A 25,294-nucleotide genomic window follows, 5' to 3' on the forward strand; every position below is an offset into this window, starting at 1 on the left:
ATGAGATAATATAAACTTAAATGACATTAGCTTATACAACTTGATAATATAATATGTGGCAAAATTACACGCATTATTATATGTTTACTGAGTTAAAGGAGTACGGCCAATTACTAACAAATAAGTGCAGATATATACATGAAAGTAGGACAAACATTACAATAACTTACATTTAAGCTATATATCGACGAATCGACAAGGTAACCGATAAAAAATGCTAAAGTAATCCATGGCCTAATAATAGATGATGCAAATACAACGACACGGACAAACAAACCTTACACACAGCTCACCTATCAAATTGTCTAAAAATAAAAGCAAAGGTTCCAAAACAACCCATGATCAGGCCAGTATAAAGTACAGACAGGCGCAAAGAGTAGAAAATGAGATTACATACATGCAAAACTAGTTTATCACATGTGTGTCATGACAATAAATGACAAAGCAGTCTAGTTATTGATTGATTCTTGGCCTCAGATCGAAACAACAACAATAACAACAAAAAGCAAAAAAAAAAAAAAGCACAAATAAGCAAAGAAACAGGCGAATGGGTCTCAAGATAAAAATAGCTACTCTTAGAGTAATGATACCAACAAGTAACTTTGTTCTTTGCGATGTCTCAATAGCTTTTTTTCGAGAAGTGTATATACCTTTTTTTTTTCTTTTTTTTTTTTAATGTCTTTTATTCTTCTCCAGTCATCTCCACAATATACATTAAGAGAATAAAGGTATTAAAATAACGGAGAAAGGGCCAAAAACCGAAAGACTAATACTTAGCCCTAATGATGGAAAAAAAAAAAAACAAGGTTCAAGCAAATATAGACAAAACAAAGAAACAATCACAACCACCGTTATCATGCAATGGAGGTTATGTAATGTATACTCTAAACACTGATTCGATAGTTTTGTACCTGCAAGATCCCAAATAATCCTGCAGGTAAAAATGGGAAAAGTAAATGTTTATCGCCAGGCCATGTGGAATATCAACCCAATAAACACAGTCCATGTTGTTTGGATAGTTGTTTGGATATCCGGGACTTTTCAGTACGTTGTTGACAACGGCACCACATCCTGTTGGATTAAGTAGACATTTAGTTTTAATAAGTCATTCCTTAAATATAGATCAGTTTGTGATAAAAGTTAACGCTAAAAAATCACGACGTTTCGACCTCTCCGAGGTCAGTTTCAAGTGCGCTTAAAAAAAGCCAAAGCTTAGCATAAATATATTACAAACAGTTAAAATCGGTAAGAATGTCATGAACGCTAAAATGTGATAAAACAAGCAGTGATTAGTATTTATAAAGTTAAAAAAGGACATAAAACAATGAAGTAATAAAACAATAATGAGGCCTGCTAAGAACTGATCTAAACAAATAATTTCGCTCGGATGAAATCACGCAGCTTGTTTAGTGTTGGTTTAAGTTCTTTGATAAAAGAAAAGCGTTACGAAAATGAGGCAGTCAAGTTTGTTCTGACATTTTCTTAAAATTTCAAAACTTCGCGCAATGCCATTTGGGGCTATATTGTGCTGCTCCCTCAAGTGGTTTCCGATTGCCGATCCCTTGTGTTCAGTTCTTCAATTCGCTGGTGAAGACGTCGGTACGTGTAACCGACATAACCTGCATCGCCCAGGCTACACTGATAATAACAGACAACGCACTGTTGATTCACAAGGGGTGACTTGTCTTCCCTCACTCTGATTATTTTCGTCCTTGATCTTTCGACTTGTGTAAGCCGGGCTGATATCCACATTGATCTTCCGACTTAGGTCCCCAAGGTTTCTGCACACTGAGTTTATAGATTTCTGATGTTTGAAAGGCAAAACGATTCTGATTGGACATTCTTGATCTCAGGTACTTGCTGTTGGGTAGGTGAATCCTTAGACACTTCTGAATCCATTAAATTGGCAGATGGTAGACTGCACAAGTTTGTCTGGATAGCGCAGTCGGGAAAAGGTTACTTTGAATCGTTCTTATTCCTGATCGAAGAGTTTCCACGTAGATGGGAGCTTAAATGCAAGGTTGAGGATGTTTCAAAATTTTAAGAAAGTGTCAGAACAAACTTTACTGCCTCATTTTCGAAATGCTTTACATCAAAGAACTGAAACCAACACTAAACAAACAGGATGATTCCATCCGCGCGAAATCATTTGTTTAGATCAGTTCTTAACAAGGCTTATTATTGTTTTATTGTTTCATTGTTTTTTGTCCTGTTTTACTTTATAAATACTTAACATTGACACATTTTATCACATTTTAGCGTTCATGACATTCTTACCGATTTTAACTGTTTGTAATATATTTATGCTAAGTTTTGTATTTTACTCGCACTTGAAAATGACCTCGGGGAGGTCGAGACTTCGTTTTTTTAGCGTTTACTTAAAAAAAATACATAAATAACCATTATAGGAAGGTTTAAGGGAAGAAGAACTGAGTAAGAGAACATAAAAAGGACATTTTAATTAAAAACTGATTACTCTCCTTTTCAGTTAATTCCAAAAAAACATTAACTACAAGTTCAATTTATCAGATATTAAACTCTGCAAAAATCAGCATAAAAAAACGGTATGAATTAATTAGTATGTAGCTTTGTACGGTGTCACTGCATAATTAAAAGCTAAGCTTTGTGATACGTTTTTTGTTCTTTACTATAATTATAAATCAAGAATAGAGCGTTTTACAGAGAAATGCTTGTTTTGGTACTGTTGATTAATTTTTTCCCTAAGGACTACGAGTCAAATGTAAGTAAATAATAAAATAAATTTTCATCCTTTGGTGTTTGATGTTTTTGTTGTTTTGGTTAAATCTCCGCCTTTTTATCCCCCTTAGAGTCGAGTTCCGAATTGTTCACGACAGCGCAAAGGGAATCTGGGAAAATCAAGTCGTGACGTAAAATCGAGGACGACGCTCAAGCGATTTTCAGTCAATTGCCTTTATTTTTGAACTGTAAAAGCTTTCTGTTGCAAAATTCGTTCGATTCGGGCTCCGTGGCCATCAGAATTCAACTGAAATTTTACAACTTCATCCACGTTATTGGATTTGGAGACGAACTTTGACTCAGGCAACTTAGAAATTAGTTTTATCGCTGGATACGAAATGGAACCCGATCAGGATTTATCCTAGCCTGCGCAGCAAGCGTTCCCGTACGAGCGAATTTTTCCGCATTCTGGCCGCGCAAAAATTGGGGCGAGAGCAAAAAGTCGGCATACGGGAGTGGGAGTGGGGAGGCGAGGGGACGCTTGCCCGCATACTCCACGATTTTGAAAAACCTGTTCGTCCACGAACGGGGCTCCTGAGTGGTGCGGTATGGTCACCTCAAATTTTAGTGAATATCAAAATGGCGGAACATTTGGAAGATTTTGATACGTGTTTAAACGAAGTTATATCGGAGCTGAGCGAAGCGGGGCTTTCTTTTACTTTGAAAACGGAACAAGAAAGGGCAATGCGCCATCTTTTTAACGGCAAAGATATAATGGCCGTATTGCCAACAGGATTCGGCAAGAGTTTAACTTTTCAGTTCTTTGTTATAATGTGCGGAGTGTGAAGTAGAAGGCAAGGAGGTACAGGATCCAGTATTATTATTATTATTATTATTATTATTATTATTATTATTATTATTATTATTATTATTATTATTATTATTATTATTATTATTATTATTATTATTTCTCCATTGCAAAGCATATTAATTTCATCCGGTTCATTCAAGAGCAAAATATTTTCGGATTTAGTGTAATTAGCCACTTCTGAAACGATTTTTTTTTTCAGTGCTTTCAAAACTTCGATTCTGGCTAAAGTTCTTTGTGTTTGAGTATGATATTTGCGGCCGCTTGCCAGTTCTTGTTTACTTTGCTCCTCGTGAGGAATTCTTGTTGTAACTTGGCCGGTAGAATTAACGATCACTACTTTAACTTGAAGTGTCCCATCAATGGGTAAATTGTCGATGTTCAACTTCGATTCAACACAATCCTTAGCATCCTGATCAGCTGTGGTTGCAAATTGTAAAGACTTCCGAGAAGCTTTCTGTGAGACGGGGACTAGGAGAGTTGACACGAACAGTCTTACGAAAAGGACTGCTGCCCGGTGGCGTTTCGAGCAACCGCTTGGATACGTTAATGTTCTGCTTTGGTGGAGTTTTGCAAGCAGCCTGACCACCTATCGAATTCTGCACAAGTTCGTACAGTGCCCCCAAATTTCTAATTTTGCAAGGATTGCACACACGCTCAGAAAATAACTTGGTGTTTTTCACTTCAACTCCAACCGCTCTGCAAGTATCGGCAAGGATTTTACCGTATGAATCTTTTCTTTTCGATGGTTTGAAAAGATTTTCTGAAGAAATATAACCAGGTTTAGATACTGTTCCAAATTTAACCTTGAAATTGCACTCTGCAGCAATCGCTTGTAGTTTCCACGACTCCGACATCACAACTTACAGTATTTCGCGGGTTTGACAAGTTGGTTGAAGCGTTTTATTTTTCTATATCCGGAAATCTGTAATTGGCTAATTTGTTGACAAGCTGTCAATCAGCGAAATAAATCAACCGTGACAAATTGGTGGGCGTTTTGTTTTTTAATCGTAAAGTATGCGGGCAAGCGTTCCCTCGCCTCCCCACTCCTACCCCCGTCCGCCGACTTTTTGCTCTCGCCCCAATTTTCGCGCGGCCAGAATGCGGAAAAATTCGTTCGTATGGGAACGCTTGCTTCGCAGCCTACATTTATCCCGTTTATCACCACAGAGATAACACCAAACCTCGAGTGAGTCTAGCGATGACGAAGCTGTTGCTTATGCTGACAACCCACTGGCGGACGAAGAAAGGACAACGAGATACCAAGGGGAAACTCAAAGTGAAGGTCGTATTCTAAAAGACTGATAACATGACAATGTAGAACTCAAAAAAAAAAAATGGAAAGATTCGCGCGTTTACATTGATTTCGCGCGTGCTTTCGTCATACATACTGATATTTTCAATGTGTTGGCATGCTTTCTTCTAACGCTAAAGCATTTGTATTTCTTAAATTAATTATCCGCTAACACAACGTTACCGTACTTCTTAATGTGCAAATGTTATTGCTTGCGTTGTTCTGAACTGTAAGATTGTCGATCACTCGAGGGTCGTTCGTCCCCTGCTGTCACAAAAGTATAAATTGTTGGGAAAGTGGTCAATTCAGAATTTGTCACGCTCGAACTCGTTCTTTGAACTCCGACCGCGACTGGCGAGGCATCGAGCCACCAAATTGTAAACCTTACTTGTTGCTTACACCCTGACCGCCAATGGCGAGCCAGAGAATCCTTGAGACCTAAATTGTAAACATTACTCCTTCTTTACACTCCCGACCGTAACTGGCGAGCCGCCTCACTAAGTTATACCTAACGAAATTCTTGATCCTTTGTACATGTGTAATAACATAAAAAAATCGCCGGGTAAAAAATACTTCGAGCTTAGTAGGAAACTCTTCGATGACTCCCATCGAGCACGCTTCTTTCTAAAAAAAAAAAAGTCGACCCAACTCTTTCTTCGTTTCTTCGCCTCTGGACGCTTATCGTCTTAAAGGGGAAGTATCACGCAAATTTGCTGTCATTTCAAAACTCAAAAATGGTTGTCTGTGATAAGAAACAACGAAATAATTGTCAAGTTTTTTACCCCAGTCCAATAAAACTGTCGATTAGTGCCTCTTGCCAGAGACAGAGTAGGCCTGTATGGATTGAAACTTAAAAAATGTTAGGGTAACGTTTTTCAAGTTCTCGCATTTTTGTTTCCAAAATGCGAAAGAACAGATCACAAGTTGTTCCTTTCATGATCTGAGTTGATTTCTTTCCTCTTGTCACTCTAGAATAATTATTTGGCAGCTGATTGAAGATTGAAAGATATAAAAAACCCCATGATAATTCCCCTTTAAAAATATAAAATATACACTCGATTGCAAAAACGTTGACACCTAAAAAGCATAAACCGTGAACGATGAGACCCAATGGCTTTATGGGTATACGTATACAAAAATTTATTTGCATAATATTCTATTCTCGTGCGACGGTTGATGACCAAAATTAGTTGCACGTGGTACAGTATAGCCCTTAAAGGGAAAAGGACCAAATGATGATGATGATGGTACAGTATAGTCTCCCTCGCAGCCGTTTTTCGGGCTGTCACGCAACGCTCCCCCCAAAAAACGGCTGCGAAGGAGACTAGGTACATGTAAATGATGGAAACTATCCAAGCTTTCCTTAAATTGTCCATTAGTTTCCAACAAGGGCCAATTTGAGTGATATACAATTCTCGATTTGCCTAAGGAAGTTCAAATCAGTCAATGAACTTAAGCAATATTTGGTAGAAAATTATTCGAAAGAATTAAGTCAGCACTGTATTTTTTATTGCAAAGAATGAGAATGGTAAATTATTGATTAAGGAAATGAGGTTATTGTTTAAACACTACCCACAAATCCGTTGGGTCTCATCGTTCACGGTTTATGCTTTTTAGGTGTCAACGTTTGTGCAATCGAGTGTATTCCGTATTGTGCTCCGTCACTACGCGACTCCACCCAATACGGACTATATTTTCTCCCAACTAGCCGTTATTTTAAAGCCGTAATGTCGTCTCACAATAGAGTTTAGTTTATAGTATTAAGTTGCGGGTGGTCTAGCAATTTATGCGAGGCAGTTGTTGACAAGTATGAAGGAATGTTTTTTAAACCTGTCATGAACAATCGGGGACGATGACAGACAAAGGTTGCCTAGTTATATCCTCGAAATGTATCCAAAGGTAATTAAAGACCACTCACTAAACAATATAAAATGTTAATTTTCCTCAGTAATCCTGATTATTTTCAAAAAGAGCATACTCTATCATTATCGAGAATTTATTATAGTTATTTAATCATTGTTGCAGTTGGCCGAACGAAAAAATTGTTCCAATTATTAATTTCCTAGCCAGTATTGCCACATTCCATCAGATAACTGCATGACGACAACTATAACATATTTAAAAAGTGTTATGTTCATGCTTTGTTTTTTGTTTGTTGTCTTCAAAAAGAAAAATCGGCAATTTTATGAAATTGCACGACGGTTATCTTCATTTACAACCCATCGATTAATTTGAGCGCATTCTCATTGGACAAAGCTCATCACCTGATACAAAATGGAACTGCGATTATTTCTCGATAATTGCTGCATGCTTTTTCTCGACAAGAACAAAGAAAGGACGAAATTCATAGTTTTAGGTCTTTTCTGTTGTGATACACAGTTAGACTTGAATCATGCCATAGCCAAACCGGCGCTTAGGTTCACACAAAGCACGATCTTGATCGAGTTTGATCTGTCAAAGGGAAACCCTGCTGAATTAAGGTGAGATGGTCAAATTATTTTGAGTATCTCAAAGTTGATTCTAACAATACCTACTGTCAATCAACCAATTAAAGTTCAGTCCGTCTGATTGAAAATTTCAGTAAAGAGCAAAGTCAAGGACTATTGTTACCCTATCTAGAACAGGTATTATTTCATTTTAATTAATATTATTATCATTATCATTATCATTATCATTATCATTATCATTATCATTATCATTATCATTATCATTATCATTATCATTATCATTATCATTTTTATTATCATTATCATTATTATTATTTTATCATTATTTTTTTTATTTTTAGTTTTTACTTCTGGGGCCAGCGAATCCGCCGACACTCCCCATCTCGCACCAACCAACCGCCCCCTCTTCTCCCAATTCAATTCAATTCAATTTTATTCACACTTCTTCGAATAAAATACAATATATTTTATAGTAGGAAAAAAATTAAACATGCGAAGCAATTTATTTAAGTGCAAACAACTGTAAATGCTACCCACCTCGAATAGCCTTTGCTAATTGTGGGTATGTAATATTGTAATTCACCCTGGGCCTGTCACCTTGTCGCGGTGGTGGAGCTTGTGTGTCTCAGTGACCCCAAGAGCTATGCCGGTGGGGACTAAGTCCCTGGCGGGTGCAACCGTACCGGATTGGTCGAGGGACAGAGACCTGACAAAGGACAGCCCCTTGCCCTCCAGGTTGGGGGCTGGGCGTTAGGCTAATCACCTAACCTCGTAAAAAATGAATGATTACAGAAACCTTACACATAAGAGGCAATCTACCGAATCTTGGGGGCCGGGTGGCACACAACATGACGTTCCAGAGTGAAAGCCACATGGAAGCTCTGGAACCGAGGACGCCAATAGTGCACCCAAAAACACAGTTGAGGATAGGAAACTGGAACGTGAGAACCTTGTATGCACAAGGGAGGACAGCCCAAGCGGCGAAAGCAATGAGAGAGAGGCTAAGTTGCAGATAATGGGTATAAGTGAAAGCAGATGGTGTGGATCGGGGAAGTTCATTCTAAGTACAGGTGAGACAATACTGTACTCTGGCAGAGACGATGAAGTTCACCAACACGGCGTGGCCATCATGCTGAGCAAAGATGTGGCGGAAGCATTGACCGACCGGGCACCTGTCGATGAGCGAATAATCCGAGCCAGATTCCATTCTAGGCATGTCAAGTTAACATTGATCCATGTATATGCCCCCACCAATGACACTGACGAAGAGGCGAAAGATCATTTTTATGAGAGGCTCCAGGCAATAGTGGACAAAACACCGAAACACGACTTGCTGGTTATCACTGGTGATTTGAACGCAAAGGTTGGAAGCGATGTAGAAGGATACGAACGAGTAATGGGTAAACATGGAGTCGGAATCAGGAACGACAATGGCGAGAAACTATGCGATTTTTGCGGCATGAATGACCTGGTGATCACGGGTACGATATTTCCACATAAGGAGATCCATAAACAAACATGGATATCCCCTGATAGGCGCACCTGCAATCAGATTGACCATGTGTTAATCAACAGGAAATTTAAAACATCTGTGCTGGACACAAGAGCCATAAGATCAGCTGATATCGCCAGCGACCACCACCTGGTTTGTACCAAATTGAGGCTAAAGCTATCGGCAGCTCCTAAAAGACGTGGAATTAGAAGGACGAGATATGATACTCAGAAGCCGGAGAGCAGCGAGTATAGGAAGCAGTTTCGTTTGGAATTAAGGAACATGTTTGAGATATTGCAGAGGGAGGAGCAGGAAGATGATGAAATAGATCAGCCAGAAGCCGTGCTGGAGAAGGCAAACGACATCCTTGAAAAGACTTACAATATGACAGCAAAGAAAGTCCTAGGATATAAGACAAAGAAAGTTAAGCCATGGATCAGTAAAGAAGCGTGGGACCTGATTGAGCAGAGGAACGAGATAAAACTAAAACTTGATGGAACCAACTCCGAGAGACTGAAAGAAAAGAGGCGAGTAGAATACAAAGCCAAAGACCGAGAAGTGAAAAGGCAAATACGGAGGGACAAGAGGAATTGGTCGGAAGGGATAGCAAAAGAAGCGGAAGCTTAACTAAAACGATCTGCAATGATAAACCAAGGCAGAGCACAGTAGTCAACGACTGAAATGGTAACGCCTTAACCAGCAATGAAGATAGAAGGAAGCGGTGGAAAGAGCATTTTATGGAGATACTTAATAGAGAAGAGCCAGCCGACCCGATCAATGAAGACGTCAACGAACAGCAGGACACAGCTGACATAGACACGGGACCTGTGAGCAAAGCTGAGATAAGAAGGGCAATAAAGACTCTTAAGAACGGTAAAGCCCCTGGCGAAGATATGATAACAGCAGAATTACTGAAGGCAGACCTTGAATTTACAACTGACAGAGTGAAAGAACTTATAGACACGATTTGGAGCCTGGAAAAGGTCCCACTTAAATGGAAGAGGGGACTCATTATTAAGATACCAAAGAAAGGGAACTTAAGGGAGTGTAAGAACTGGCGGGGAGTGACTCTCCTACCAGTTGCAAGCAAGATATTGGGAAGAATTATAATCGAGCGCATTCGCATAGGGATTGACCACAGGCTCCGTAAGGAACAGGCTGGATTTATATCTGGTAGAGGGACGACGGAGCAAATTTTCATCTTACGCAATATACTAGAGCAAGTGAATGAATGGCAGGCAACTCTCTATATTAATTTCGTGGATTTCGAGAAGGCGTTTGACTCAGTGCACAGAAATGGCTTATGGACGATAATGAGCCAGTATGGTATCCCACAGAAGATCATCAACATAGTTAAAGCGATGTACGATGGCTTTGAATGTGCTGTTGTCGAGGAAGAGGCAACCTCAGAATGGTTCGAGCTAACGACTGGTGTCAAACAGTGATGTACATTGTCTGGCTTTCTTTTTCTGCTTATTATAGACTGAGTAATGAGGCATACTGTGAAGGAGGAGGGAACCGGACTGAGGTGGAAATTTACATCAAAACTTGAGGACCTTGACTTCGCGGACGATGTAGCTTTAATTTCCTCAACGCAAAGACACGTGCGGTTGAAAACAAACAGGCTGGTAGAAAATGCAGAAAGGGCAGGCCGTCGGGTAAATGTCGGGAAGTGCAAAGTCATGAGAGTAAATGCGAGAAATAACGAAGCCATCACAGTGAACGGTGTGGCGTTGGAAGATGTAGAGAAGTTTACTTACCTGGGCGCCACAGTATGTAAACAAGGGGGTGGCGAAGAGGACATCAAGGCTAGGCTAGGGAAAGCGAGAGGAGCGTTTGTTAAGCTAAACCGAGTATGGAGCTCCAGCAGTGTATCGAGGAGGACGAAGATCAGGCTATACAAAACATTGGTCAAACCAGTTCTCATGTATGGTTGCGAAACATGGAAAATGAACGAAAGTGATGCCAAGAAAATCGATGTGTTTCAGAACCGATGCCTGAGAAGGGTAATGAAGATTAACTGGCAAGATAAGATCAGTAATAGAGAGCTATTGGAAAGGGCTAACGTGGAGAAGTTGAGTGAAGAGGTAAGAAGAAGGAGACGGAGATTCATTGGACACATCCTGAGACAACAACCTGACAATGACTGTGTTACAGCCCTAACATGGACACCAGAGGGAAGGAGAAAGAGAGGCCGGCCAAAAACAACTTGGCGGCGCACGGTAGAAAAAGAGAGGTCCAAAGCAGGGTGGCAGTCCTGGAGTGAGGTGCGCACTGCAGCGCAAGACAGGAATCGCTGGAAGGCCCATGTGGAGGCCCTATGCGCCACCTTGGCACGAGGGGACAAGTAAAGTAAAATATTGTAATTTGTCTTTTCTCATAATAAATTGTTGTGGTTGTTGTTGTGATTTTACCCTCTAGGGAAGAAGTGCGTAGTGGCTAAACGAGCAGAGCTTTCGTGTTGGCCACTACCTCTGTGCAGTTACAAATAAAATGGGGGGAAGTAGAACTTATAACACTGGTTGAAGAGCTCTGCCAGTTAAATTAGGCTTGGGAGAGGAAAATACGTCAGAAAGGGAAAAAAGTGTTTCAGCAAATGCATAAGTATATAGTATACATTAAATTTATATATATATTATTTATGTTTGGCTATCTAGTAGAAAAAGTTTGTATTTCTTCTTAAAAACAATGTGAGGCAGATACTTAACTGCCATTGGAATTGTTTCCCAGGTTTGTGATGCCACTACTCTAAACCGTGCTAAACCATAATTAGTTCTAGAAAATAGTCTGTATAGGTTTTTACTAGTGGCAAATCTGGTATAATATTTATGGATATCAGAAGCTCCATAATTTTGCATGTATAAAAGCTATAACAATGAGACTAGGATGATTGATAGTGCGTTTCAAAATGTTTCTTTTGACGTCCGCTGGGGGAATTGATGACGTGAAAGACGTGGTGTTTCCGTCATCATTGCCGAATGGCGGCTATCTTCGGACTGCCATCTTAGTTTTCTGGATTTCCTCAAAAGCTTCAGGAAAGCGCCGAAATAGGGCGTAAAAATTGCCAGTCAAAAATTCGTTGCCGTGGTAACTGCAAACACACCAAATCATTTCCAGATAAATTTTTCATGAATTCCTGTCGTTTCATGGCATTCGCTAAAATAGAACAAAAGTTATTCAGGTTTTGCGTAAAATCCACCCAACCCCGATCTAGATAGGGTCAAATGATTACAATGTCAGTTACGTTTGAAGCACTGAGCAAGCATTAATTTTACCGTTTTAACTTATATGTGTTACACTTAAGGAATTAAAAATCATGTTTCGAGAAAAATATATACTGCTGAGATAAAAAAAAAAGGTGTGTTCGTAACGTTTATTCTAAGATCCCGCTTAATACGGGCACCACGATAATGCGGGCACTTTACCTTGCCCTATTGGTTTCCACTGGTTAATAGGGTTTTACTTTAATAAATAACCTTATCCGATTTTGTACTTTTTGTTCATAAAGAACGCCTATATATAATCATGAAAAGGCGACGCAACTGTAGCGATCGATAAAGAAAACATCTTCGTGTAAAAAGGCATCAAGAGGCGTCTAGCTGGTCCTCTTCGCTGATTGGCCACAAAAATATTTCTTTGGCCAATCAAAATCGACGAATTCAAATGCTTTTGAAACTGGTTCTGTAAGAGTAATTGCCCAGGGGCTCGTCCCGTTCTTACAGTATACGTTCGCCCACGAAAATCCCTTCTACTTAACTAACAGTCCCTGGGTCTCCGAAGATGCTTTTTGGCCATATGTATTGATATTTATGCATTTGTTGGCATGCTTTCTTCTCACGATAACGCGTTTGTATTTCTTAAATTATTTATCCGCTGACAATACGTTACTGTAATTTAGATGTAAGTGTAGAAATTGTAGCGTCGTTTCGAACTGTAAGGTTGTTGATCACTCAAGGTTTGTTCATCTCCTGCTATCGCAGAAGTATAAATTGTTGGGAAAGCGATAATTCCGACGCTCTCTCGCTCTAACTCGTTCTTTTAACTCCGACCGTGCTGGCAACACACCAAACCACTAGATTATAAACCTTACTTGTTCTTTACACTGTGACAGCGACAGGCAACCGGCCGAGCCATTGAGCCACTAAATTATAAGCCTTACTCACTCTTAACACATTGACCCTCAATGGCCGAGAATTCGAGCCACTAAATTGTAAACCTTACTCGCTCTTTAAACTCCGATCGCGACTGGAGAGTGGCCTCACTGAGTTATACCTCTCGAAATATGTCTCTTTATTATATGGCAGGTAGTCTTGAGGTAAATCCGCGCGTTCTGATTGGCTTTTTCTTGATCGGGATTTTACCATACGGACCGTTTCCATGGAAATGGTCATAAGCCGTGTATTTTTATGACAAGCGGCAAATTTGAAAATTTGCAGCTAAAACTGCGAAAAGAAAACCTGAAAATACTTTCATTCTTCACAAAGAAACTACCCAAAAGACTGATTCCAACATGGCAAAAAGGAAGAAGTCTACTGATATGAACACTCTACTCCGTTTTGTTGAAGCTAACGGCTTGAATAGTCAAACAATTGAAAGCCTACCTTCGTCCGAGCTTGATCACCTTTAGTCAATTTCTTTTTTTTTTTTATGAACGTACGCAAGAAAAAATGGTGAATACGAGACAGCAACATTTTCCAGTTTTCAGCGCAATATACAGCGATACTTCTCTGAGAAGAAAAATTCATACAACATACTCAAGGATAATGAGTTTAAAAATCGAGAAGAGTTCTAGCTGCGAAGCACAAGTCACTAGTTCGCGAGCACGACAGAAGAAACGAGCTGCAAGCCGCTCAGGCGATTGACGAAAACGAAGAAGATGCTCTTTTTGAGGCAGGAGAATTCGGCGACTCCAATCCAGTTGCACTCCAAAGAACAGTGTGGGGTTTTTTATCCCTACTCTTGAGTTTCCAAGCCAGAGATGAGAGCGATGAGGACGATTGACTTAATGCCGCTTCTTTCAAAGTTAAAAATGATTTTCACAGCAACCTTTTCTTGATCCGTACTTTGTGATGCGCTAATAAATTTTCTGGGATCGAAGAAAATCTTTTGTGAGTTTCAAAAACAAACCGCAGCTGTTAAGGTTTTCGTCAAATTCCACTACAAATCGTTCTTGAGGTCTTTTCTATAAACATGTTAACGTTCAGTAAATTTGTTTCCAAACTCGTGGTACCGTAGTTTGTTCTTTCTGGGTTGCTCGCGTCATCAAAAACACGTCACGACGGATACCCTTTGAATTCAAGTGACCGGAAGTGCGTTTTTTAATATAAACAAGTTTGTTTCGAGTGCCATATAATAAACTACTTACTAACCTAGCTACTGGGGAATATTGGCCCTCGGTCGTTTTTGTACGGACGTCGCTGCGCTCGGTCCGTACTGCCACGACCTCAGGCCAATATTCCACAGTACGGCCCTCGCGCTCGGTTAGTAAGAGGTTAGTATTGTTTAGTTGCTTCGATTCTTGATTCTTTGTGCATGTGTAATTACATACAAAATCGTCGAGTACAAAATACTTCGAGCATATATTATTGAACTCTTCGATGACACCCATCGAGCACGCTTCTGTCTAACAAAGTCTTCGTTTAATCGCCTCTGGACGCTCATCGTACGGAACGCTTTTCCTTCCTGCAAGTTCCTAACCTGACTGCGACCACATCTGGCCGACATCTTTCCACCACTATAGACCTTTCTCATAAATGGCGGCCGATTTATTATTCTTTTCAATAGATGTTAATTAGCCCTACTAGCCTCATTTTAGAGTAAAATCTTTTTTAATTTTGCACATGCTGACGAGGCTAGTAGGGCTAATTTTCATGAAAACAAAAGAATAATTTATCGGCCGCCATTTATGAAAAAGGTCTATTAACCTAATCTAGACCGGGCTTCTTCTTTTTTTTTTTTTTTGGCCTTTTCAGAATCCTTCTTCAATATAACTTCATAATTATAAAAGCTATGACCATGAGACTTGAGGAAGACATAGTACGTCAAAAGATGTCTCCTTTGACGTCCGCCACGGGAAAAGTGACCTTAAAGCACGTGGAAACAGCGTCATTATTGCCATATGACGGCCATCTTGGATTTCGGGATTTCCCCATAATTTCAGGAAAGCACCGAAATTGAGCGAAACTAATTAGAACCATCAAAGAAAAACTAATTTAATTTACGTAAGGCAACAAAGTTATATTAAGAAAAGTGTTTTTCTTCATTTTAAAAAGGGATTTTTCATTATATGAGAAAAAAACCTGCCTGTCAAAATTTGGATCATTTGCAGCATCAAAGTCAATGAACACTAAACGACCATATAAACTTTTTGTAGTTAAATTTCTGGAAACTTCCTGAAGTTTCATGGCGTTTCCGCAAGTATTAAAAAAAAGTTATTTAGGTTCAAAATTGCTGTGGAAGGGATCCCCCCTTCCATCTACATACGGTTAATCTCACTTTCTAGAAGAAACAAGTGAAGTGTACATAATGTTGTCGTATTCTCAAAGTAGTGTCAGCAACCACTAGACCCATGCACCTTAAAACTCAATCGTGAACTAAAATGGTGGTGTTAGGTGATTTTCCGTATTTCAACATTGCACAAAATAGCGAAGATTTCGCCAAATCAAAACTTAAAAATACTTCCGTAGAGTTGCCCACCAAAATATGCGGATTTTTGTGGTAGAAAAATTGGGGGAGGAGGGGTTTAGGTTCACTTTAATTAAGTGAGCTCCGCATACTGTTAGAATCAATGTAGGCTGCCTGAAGTAGACTTTTTGTTAGTGGAAACTTGCAAGTAAATAAAGACTACACATTACATCCATGTGTTTTATTTAAGCAAGTCATTCGGAAGCTTCGTTTAATAATATTGCCAAGACAATCTGACTTTGAAGTATTTAAGCAACACTACTTAAGCTAATATCCTCTATTCACATAAGACGTTATTAAAGTTTTACAAAAAAAAAGGCATGTACTTGGCTAGCAGAATCAATTTTTAGAAAGCGACAATCGAATGAAGATTACTGCAACCAAATACGACAAGAAACCAGCTTTAAGAAACTTACTTCTCCACCAAGTTTACAAAAATATCCACTAAATACATTACGCCTATTAAAACCCTTTGTTCTGCAGACATGAAGGCGTTGGAAGATTAAATTTTCAAAAAATTTATTAACAATGTATACTTAGAGAAGAAAGAGAAATGCAGTCGCCTAGTAGTCAATGTAGTAGTAAGAAGTTAGTAAATGGTGGTCTTTGTGTTGTCCGTGGGTTTGTCCAAAGCGAAGTTGTAGTTAAAAACTACATTAAAGGAGACCTAGGTGAACCTGTTTTTAACAGAGTTAATAAATTTTTAAACTGACCGGTAATGGTAAGCTACCTAATTTTCAATTCCTTATCATCGCTCAATTTGTATGCGACAGTTGTCACGAGTGTAATGTTAGATTAAAAACCTAATTCTAGTAATATATACTTCAAACATGCAAGTCATATCATACCTGGTGCTTGACTCGGTTTCGGGGACGCTGGTCTGTTTGTGGTCGATATGTTTGTCGACGGAGTCAAAGTGGCTATTAAGAATCAATTTAAAAAGGAAATAAATAGAGACAACTTGTAAGCCAGTTTGTCAAGGTGGTGCACTTAAAGGTGTTGTAACAGTAACGACACTTTCATTGGGGATCTCCCCAGAAACGCTCAGTAGAGATTGCTGAGATCCCCTGCACCTATATATCTACCTAATGTAACAGTACTGTGTTAACAGTGATGGGTGAATAAAACTCCGGTTCTAGGGTCGGGAAAAAGGGAACTTCCAAACTGATCCATGTTGCCTGTCAGAAAATCGCCTGATATTTCATTGCGGATGGTCGCGCAATTTGAATGTTGCAGTTGTTGACAGGTATAAATGTTTATAATCCTCAGTATCAGGAACAATGGGGGCGATCAGTCAAAGGTTGGATAATAATTTCCTATGAATGCATCCAATACTCATCGAGGGACTCTCAATAACCAGTGCATTCTTTTTAATATTTTCCAATAGTTCCAATTATTTTGAAAGGCGAACGAACACTTTCTGCGAATGTATTGAAGTTTTCCAAACATTTGTGAGATTAGGCTCTTTTAACAGACCCTGTTCGCGAAATGAGCCTACGCTTATCCCCGAGGAGACAGTTGGACGCGTGACCTTGGCTTAACAATGATAAGGTCACGCGTCCAACCGTCAATGTAGTAGTAAGAAGATAGTAAATGGTGGGTCTTTGTGTTGTCTGTTGGTTTGTCCAAGGAGACATTATAATGTTTCTCGTTAAGAGGTGTGTTTTAAACTACATTGATTAAGACCCAGGTGAACCTGCTCTTCACCGAAATGCGGGCACATTTTTAAACTGAACTGTAATGGTTAGCTTCCTTAAATATTTAATTATTCATCGTCCCGCAGTTTTTATGTGAAAGTCGTCGACAAATGTAACGTTACATTTTGAAAACCTAAATCTAGTAATATATACTTCAAAAAATACAAGTCAAATCTTACCTGTTGCTGGACTCGGTGTCGGGGCCGCTGGTCTGTTTGCGGTTGGTGCGTTTGTCCACGGAGTCAAAGTAGCTATTAAGAATCAATTTAGAAAGACAATAAATAAAGACATCTTGTAAATAAGTTTGTCAACGTGGTGTACTTTCAAACTTATTCATGATACCTGTCAGAAAACCGCCTGAATATAATTGTGGATCAACGGCAACTTTCTGAGAGTCTGTTGAAAACTTCCAAACATTTTAATTTGTGACCCGACGGAGCAACGGAAATCTAACCTACATTCCTGTACAAAATATATTCATTTAAATATAAGAAACTTATATTTGAACTGCGGGTGAAAGATTAAATAGAAGAAAAATCCTCGCAGTTTTTTACGCAATATAAGCAGTTGCGAAAATAAATATCCATGTTTCAAATATTCATATTAATTTATTCACGTTTCACGTGTATATCACGAACTCACAATTTGACCAGCTCCCGGTTGGCTTGATAGCTCAGTTGGTAAAGCACTGCACCGGCATCGCAGTGGTCATGGGTTCAAATCCTGTTCAAGCATGAATTCTTTCAGGCTTTTTTTTTTTTTGCAACTGCATAGGTTACTTAAATAACTGCGAGGATCTTTCTTCTGTTTAAGTAATACTATAACAATAACATTATAAGCTCGAGATTTCTATCGCGTGATAGCTGATGAAGGCGCAGCCCAAATCAGCTATCACGCGATAGAAATCGAATTGTTTTATTATAAATCTACTAGTCGAGCAAAACTAAACAAGTAAATTATTTATATCCTCATCGCAGACACTTCGAAAATGCGATAAAGTGGCCGCCATTTTGTTGTTAACCGCTACTCACTATCTAACAAAGAATAGAAGGGGCGTAGCGTAGCCATTCCGAGAATTGCATTCGTGATACAACGCTAGCAAATTTATACTTATAAGTAATATTACTGCTAACATTTATGTCAGTACTGTGACGTAATATTGTAAGTAAGCTTATTGTAACAAAACTAGCGTAAGTCTTGAAGTGAAGTTTTCTTTAACGTTGTATTGCACACCTTGTTAAAAAAAGGTATAAAAAAGTGTCCGACGAACTCTTGAACGTGTCTCCGTCGCCTTTTAGGACTGAATTCCGTTTCCACTAGAGATTCAGGCGCAGACTGTCCACCGTCTTTACCATGTAGAAAATCGTGTTAGTGCTAACGGGACATAATCTTCAGGACTCGCTGACTGATAAGTTAAAGGTCGCTTATCAGGGCTTCTGCACCAGTGAAGGCTGTTATCAGCTCTTCGTTCGTTACAGCAGCGTTCCCTAAAATCCCATATAAAGCTCGTTTGGACGCTTTGATCATAGACCCGTGTGCACTGCCAAAGTGCGGAGGCAAAGGGCACAAAAGGGGATTGACATGCCATGGTGGTTACTCTAATTTTGTCTTCGTCTAACTTTTCTACAACAAGTTCTTCCATTTCTCGATTTTCTCCCACGAAATTAGTCCCATTATCTGAAATCATTTTTTTCGGCAATCCTCTGCTACTCGCTATCCTATAAAATGGGTTAAGGAAGGAATCGTTGTCCAGTGCAATTGCCATTTTCAAATGTACAATTCTGGTGGTTATACATTTAAACGGAGAAAGTTATACCTTAGCTATTTGTTGTCCTCTGCCCTGGACTGTTATAAAAGACCCTTCAAATCTACAGGCGTACGAGCGAACGCAAGAAGTAGAGTCTTAAGCCTTATTTTTGTGAGAGGCGCCGCGATTTGTTGCGATGGTTTGGCTTTTTTTCTTACGGTATTCATAGAGCTAAGCTTCACAATCTCGGATTTCTTTATCGTTCAGCATAAGCCAAAAACGCGACTGGACAACATTACCAATGTTTGGTTAGTTCCTGAGATGTGATTCCCTTTTTCCATGGTAATGTCTCATGATCAGCATGACTACCCAGTTCTTTCTCGGTAAGATAATAGGGTACTTAACGTTATGTGGTAAATACTCAGCATTCTCTAGACGACCTCCAGATCTCATCAATCCATCTTCATCAATTCTTGGTTTCAGGACCAGCAATTTGCTACCACCTGGAAGTGTTTTATCACTTGTCAATGACGAGTACTCTTCTCCAAACGATTCCGCTTGTGCTGACTTCATTACTTGAATTTGGGCGTCCTTGATGTCGTTGGTAGTCAGCCCACGTATAATACGAGGTAACTCAGACAACTGTTTACGAAGCGATAAACCCAGGCAAGTGTTCTGATGAGTCTAATCCAGGTAGAAAAGCTTCTCGTTTCAAGCCGGCGCTACGTAGCGATTTTTTGGATAGCCAACATCGTTGCCCCTCTAGTGCTGCAGTCAGCTTGTAGGCGTTCTTGTTTCCTTTTTTCTTTTTCGTTGCTGTTTCATGATTCGATCTACAGCCCATTCAGGTTTTTTCCTCTCCAAATGAAAAGTTCCTTCCAAACAGGTGTTCTTGCTAGCTAGCTCCTCTACTGTTGAGGACTTGTGTGAGACTGTATTTTTCCAATTCTGTTTACGACAAAACGGCTTAAATGTCCTGCTTCGCCGACCAAAACGTGATTTCGCGAGTTGCAATCTTCAATGCTTTCGATATCGATAAACTTATGTTTTTTTTTTTAAAAACCACTCAATTAAATTCATATTCATCTGATACTTTGGTTTCGTCGAGCGCTCTCTATAAAACTTGATTATACTGCCTGTCTTCTGGTGCAAGACTGACGAGGAGATATACCTCTGCTTTGTCACCACTAATGTTATTGCTTCCTTTTGGAACCGTAGCAAAAGGCTGAAAAGCTCTCGTTGCAACTTAGGTCCCTATGGTAGGGGCATATATTTTTAATAATTGTATGTGAACTCCAGTTTTAGTCCTTTTATTCCTTTTCAAATGGATGATTTCTCGATTTCTCATATAGCTTTTTAAGATCTCGTTTTTTTATGTTTAAACAGGACTCATTTTGATAGCAGCTTTTATAACTGAAATGGTCATCCTGCATAAATATATTATTATTATTATTATTATTATTATTATTATTATTATTATTATTATTATTATTATTATTATTATTTTTATTATTATTATTATGGTGTATTACATCGCTCAAAGAGATCACATCGCACTTGGCACGAGTCAGAAACAACGTTCATCATCGCTGTTGCTTTGTCAGGCCTTATAGAGTGTTTTCACATGACGTCACGGCGGCCATGTTGGTGTCCCAAAACAAACAAATGGCGGCCATGTCCCAAACTAAACCTCTGGGAATTGAACTCTATTTTTATGTAAACACTTTCTTTTGTTTCAGTAAACCAATATGGCCGGTAGCACGTGAATGAAAACACTCTATAAAAGGAAAGTGTGGTAGGTAACCGGACTCAATCGGCTTTTTCTCTGTTTTTGGGCTCCTCCTTACGCAACCTTCTTTCTGGCTCCTTTAGAATTCGTTTCTCTGTACTTCTCAAACCATCTCAGGGCTGCCTCGTAGTCGGTCCAGTAACTGTGACAGGTCGTCTTTCCAAGTGACTGCGACCGCTCTCAATTTTGATTGATCGGTCAAGTCTCTTAAGCGCGGATTTCTCATTCGGACGAAGAGTCTCAATGCTGTGACTCAGCATTTTCTTCTCAAAGAACTTTGGGAGTTTCCAGTCAGGTTGCTGCTCTTATTGTCAACACGTATAAAATATGTGTGAGCGAAACTTGCTCGATAGCTTCCTTGATTCTATTTGGATCGCCGATACATGTCCATCCGAGGGCCGTTAACCATGCCACTGTTTTTTTTTTTTTTTTTGGCTTTTCACTAACATACCTCACCGATTGATACCGATGAAAATATCAACGATTGGGCGTGGTCCAAGGTAAAGGAATACCTTTTAGATGCTCCCACTTCTTTGCGTATTTAGCCCAGTTGATTAATCCAATGGTCCCTGTAACGCATTCTGCGGTAAAATTAAGCTGTTATCTTTACATCTATCTTTCCATCTAAGCTTTCAAGATTTAGTTCGAAGATTTTTGTCTCGAAGCTGACGGTCTGACCATTTAGAACGTTAACGGTTACACTAATGTTCTCTCCTTGAAGTCCTAATTCAGCTGCTACATCACTGTTGATGTATGTCTTACTACTAGCGTCGTCCAGTGGCGCATTAACGACCACTGTCCTCGTTTTTTTTTTTCTCTCCTTGTGCCAATTTTGATTACTACTGTTACTTTCCTCAGTGCAACATATTCACTGTGCATGTGCGTTACTGTTGTGTGCGATCTCTCCTGTAGGACCTTTATAGTATCTCTAACTGGAGCTACTTTAGTTTCATTCCAATGTACGTTTTGGGGCTGACGATTGTAGCTGTCACTCCTATTTCTGTTCCTTGCAATCTCCGGCCTCTCCTTTCTTTGACAATGTAGGACGCCGGTTGTGCATCCCTTCAAACCACAAGATCGGGACTGCGGGAACGATATTCTGTGGTGGGTCTCTCCTAGGCATCTATGGCAAAAACGTCGTTGCGCCGCTTTCCGCCACCTTTTTTCAACGGTTATACCTTAAAACTCGTCGCACCAAATGGGTGTTTATTTCCACTTACGTTGACTCTACGGCGGCTCTTACTAGGCCACCACTGGTTTGGATTACCTGCGAGTGATCTGATCTGGCCAAGAAAACGTCTGATTTCTCTTCGGGATACTGGAAATGCTCCATATCTCTCGAAGCGTCTCAACCGGTGCTGTCTGGACTTCTGCTTCTTGTATAACCCATTCTCGTAATCTTTCTACGCATCTTGTTTCTTGTGTTCAAAAATCCGTCGATGGTACTGTGCTAGCATTGACTATGTCATCTTCCTCTGCAGCTTATCATAGAGCGATCCGTTGCCCAACTCCTTATGTCGGCCAGCCTCTTTAAGGTTGATAACTTCGATGTCTTGGATATCAGCGAACTTCTCTGTATCTTTGGTGTTACCGACACGGATTGGCTTAAAATCTCCAAGTTCCTCCAAATAGAGTGCGATCTGTCCTCTTCTTCCTCCATACTTGTAGAGGTAAGCAGAGGTGGAATGATCCAAATTCTCAATAACCCTTATCGCTTCGCCCGATAAGTACTGTCCGGGCTACATTAGCTTGCGTTCGGGTACCGCTGTTGCTTTGTCGATTCGGGCTTGAAAAAACTGGGCGCTGATGCTTTGCTTAGTGGACCCTCAAGCTGTGGTCAGCGCCTGACGGTATTTTTCGAGTCTTCTTGTCGTGTAATTCTGCTTCTAGGCCGAGCTCCTCGCTGATCTCTCTCTTCAGGGCTAAATGGGTTTCTTTGGCTTTTTCCTTAGCGATCCTTTATGCCCGTTTATCTTTTCTCACGCACTCTTATTTTTCGGGCAAGTTTTTCTTCGACCCTTTCCTTCTCAAGCCTCAATGGCAAGCTATTCACTAAAACCCTTAGCTGCTAATCTCTCAGCGCGCTCTCGAGCCTGTCGCTCTTCGAGGTGTAAGCCTTCACATCTCTGGGAAGCACAAAATACGATACTAGATGATTCGCTGATATTCTGCAAAATGTGAAGATTTTTGTCGACAAAAATGGGGCGGTAGGTGCACTTTAATAAAACGAGCTTCGCAAATTGTTACTATCAATTGGGGCTGGAATATACAGTTTATGACAATCTACAGTATATACAGTTTATGACAACTACATTAATGGAGACCTAGGTAAGCCTGTTTTTAACTGAATTGGTCAATTTTTAAACTGACCGGTAATGGTAAGCTCCCTTAAATCTTTAATTCCTCATCGTCGCACAATTTGTATGCTAAAGTTGTCGACAAGTCTAACGTATGATTGAAAACCTTATTCCAGTAATATATACTTCAAAAACACAATCATTTATTACCTTGTGCTGCACTCGGTGTCGGGGACGCTGGTCTGTTTGTGATTGTTGGGTTTGACGACGGAGTCACATTGACTGTTGAGAATGAAATTAAAAGCGAAGTAAATAGAGACATCTCGTAAACTAGTTTGTCAAGGTGGTGCACTTGCAAATTTATCTAAAAACCGCCTGGTATTTAATTGCGGATCGATGGGAAATTAGAATGTGGCAGTTTTTGACAAGTACAAACGAATGTTTTATTACTCTCAGTATCGGGAACAATCAGGGGAGATCAGTCAAACATTGGCTAGTTTTTTTTCTCTACATGTATCCAGAGGTCATGGAGGACCTCTGAACAACCAGCACATTTTTATTATATTTTCAACTAGTTCCATTTGTATTCAAAGGAGATTGCGCACTCTGAGAATCTGTTGAGGTTCTCCAATCATTTGTGAGCTTACGATTCGATAACCACCCGCTGTTCGTGAAATGAGCACACGCTCATCTCCGAAGAGATAGTTGGACACGTAACTTTGGCACTGTTGATTCCCACCAATGAGAAACGTGTCTGCCTAAATCTCTCAGGCAACATAAATTACGTAAATTTGCTTTGAGAAAGTTATGGTGAAGTGGATAGTTTGCGATCGTGTTATTGAGAAGTTTAAGATTTAAAATCTCAAAGCTGTGCAACGGGGATCGTTGAAAAAGTTGGTTATCATGCAAGATGTATTCGTTATTGAAAGGACTCGATTGGGAAAGTCTCTAATTTTCCAAGCTGCGCCGATGGTTTTTGATGCCGTGAAACGGTCGAACTTTTAATCCATAGCTGTGGTTTATTTTGCCCTTGATGTCGCTGACACAGGGTTCAGTCGAATTTTTGAAATCTACAGAGGTCACCGCCGAATAATCCGAGCCGATAAACCAATTACCAAATGCCACAGTGCTAGCGTACGCAATGGGATAGAAAAGCTAATCCAAATGGCTCAAAATGGTAGGGATAAAACTCTTGAAGACATGCTTGTAAAACCAAAATTTAAACGTTTTATCAATACAATGGACACAGCGTGAGTCGCGTAGGTCTATCCGGTACTATCCGGTAAAACAAAGAAGAAAAAGAAATACAGTCAACTACTAGTCAATTTCGTTGTAAGAAAATATTGAATCGTGTTCTTTGTGTTGTCTGTTGGTTTGTCCAAGGAAGAATTGTAATGTTTCTTCTTAAGAAGTGTCTTAATAAATAATAAATGAATAAAAAATAAAATAAAATAAAATAAATAAATCAATAAAATAAAATAATAAAATAATAATAAAATAAAATAAATAAAATAAAATAATGTGGGAGCAGGGATGGCGCAGTGGTGAGAGCACTCGCCTCCCACCAATGTGGCCCGGGTTCGATTCCCGGTCTCGGTGTGGGTTGAGTTTGTTGTTGGTTCTCGTCCTTGCTCCGAGGGTTTTTCTCCGGATACTCCGGTTTTCCTCCCTCCACAAAAACCAACATTTCCAAATTCCAATTCGACCTGGAAACAGTGGAGAGAAGAGCCACTCCGTGGATTCCACTGAAATTCCCATTTATTTATATTTTATTTATTTTATTATTTATCCGGTACTTTTTTACATGCTGCTCATGTTCTTTATAATTAGTTGTAAAATTTAACGGGCATCTTTGGTCTCGCATTTGTTAACTGACAATTGGTCTTGGTTGGCACAACATTGCGTGGTAAAATATAACAATCAAACCTCATGCCATATTTAAACAGGTTTGCCGAATCGAAAGTACTCTTGATTTCATTCTTCACTACGCTCGCCTCCTCTGGGCATTTTTTAAAAAGTTTTTTTTGGCAACGATCGATCGTTGCACAAGAATCGCTATTAAGCTGGAAATCCAGAGCATTGGCTACCCTTTTAGCGACATCTTTAAATTTGCCTTTTTAACTAGTTCTCTTTCGACGATTACTGAATTTTCTCTGTACCACAAAGCAGACACCCGGAGAGGGTAGAACCCGTAGTCTTCTTAGGCGTTTCAACACCTGTCGGGCTAGAAGAAACTATCTCAGTAATCGCCCGAAATTATACTTTATATATTCAGAGTTTTG

The 25,294-nt window shown here is 39.6% G+C and overlaps 1 protein-coding gene across 1 annotated transcript in view; it reads right to left on the reverse strand.

The window, feature by feature from the left end:
* LOC146485628 (uncharacterized) overlaps positions 1–25,294 on the reverse strand; it is a gene marked incomplete at its 3' end in the record, with an annotated part of 42,084 nt that overhangs the window by 6,896 nt on the left and 9,894 nt on the right. The window contains exons 5-8 of the mRNA XM_085102926.1: positions 23,223–23,294; positions 17,359–17,430; positions 16,331–16,402; positions 912–1,071 (exon numbers count right to left, since the gene is read on the reverse strand). Of these exons, the coding sequence (XP_084959052.1) occupies positions 912–1,071; positions 16,331–16,402; positions 17,359–17,430; positions 23,223–23,294 (376 nt within the window). The remainder of the gene's footprint in view (positions 1–911; positions 1,072–16,330; positions 16,403–17,358; positions 17,431–23,222; positions 23,295–25,294) is intronic.

The sequence above is a fragment of the Pavona decussata genome, unplaced genomic scaffold, assembly GCF_977016875.1.
Source record: "Pavona decussata unplaced genomic scaffold, jaPavDecu1.1 SCAFFOLD_25, whole genome shotgun sequence".
Classification (NCBI taxonomy): domain Eukaryota; kingdom Metazoa; phylum Cnidaria; class Anthozoa; order Scleractinia; family Agariciidae; genus Pavona; species Pavona decussata.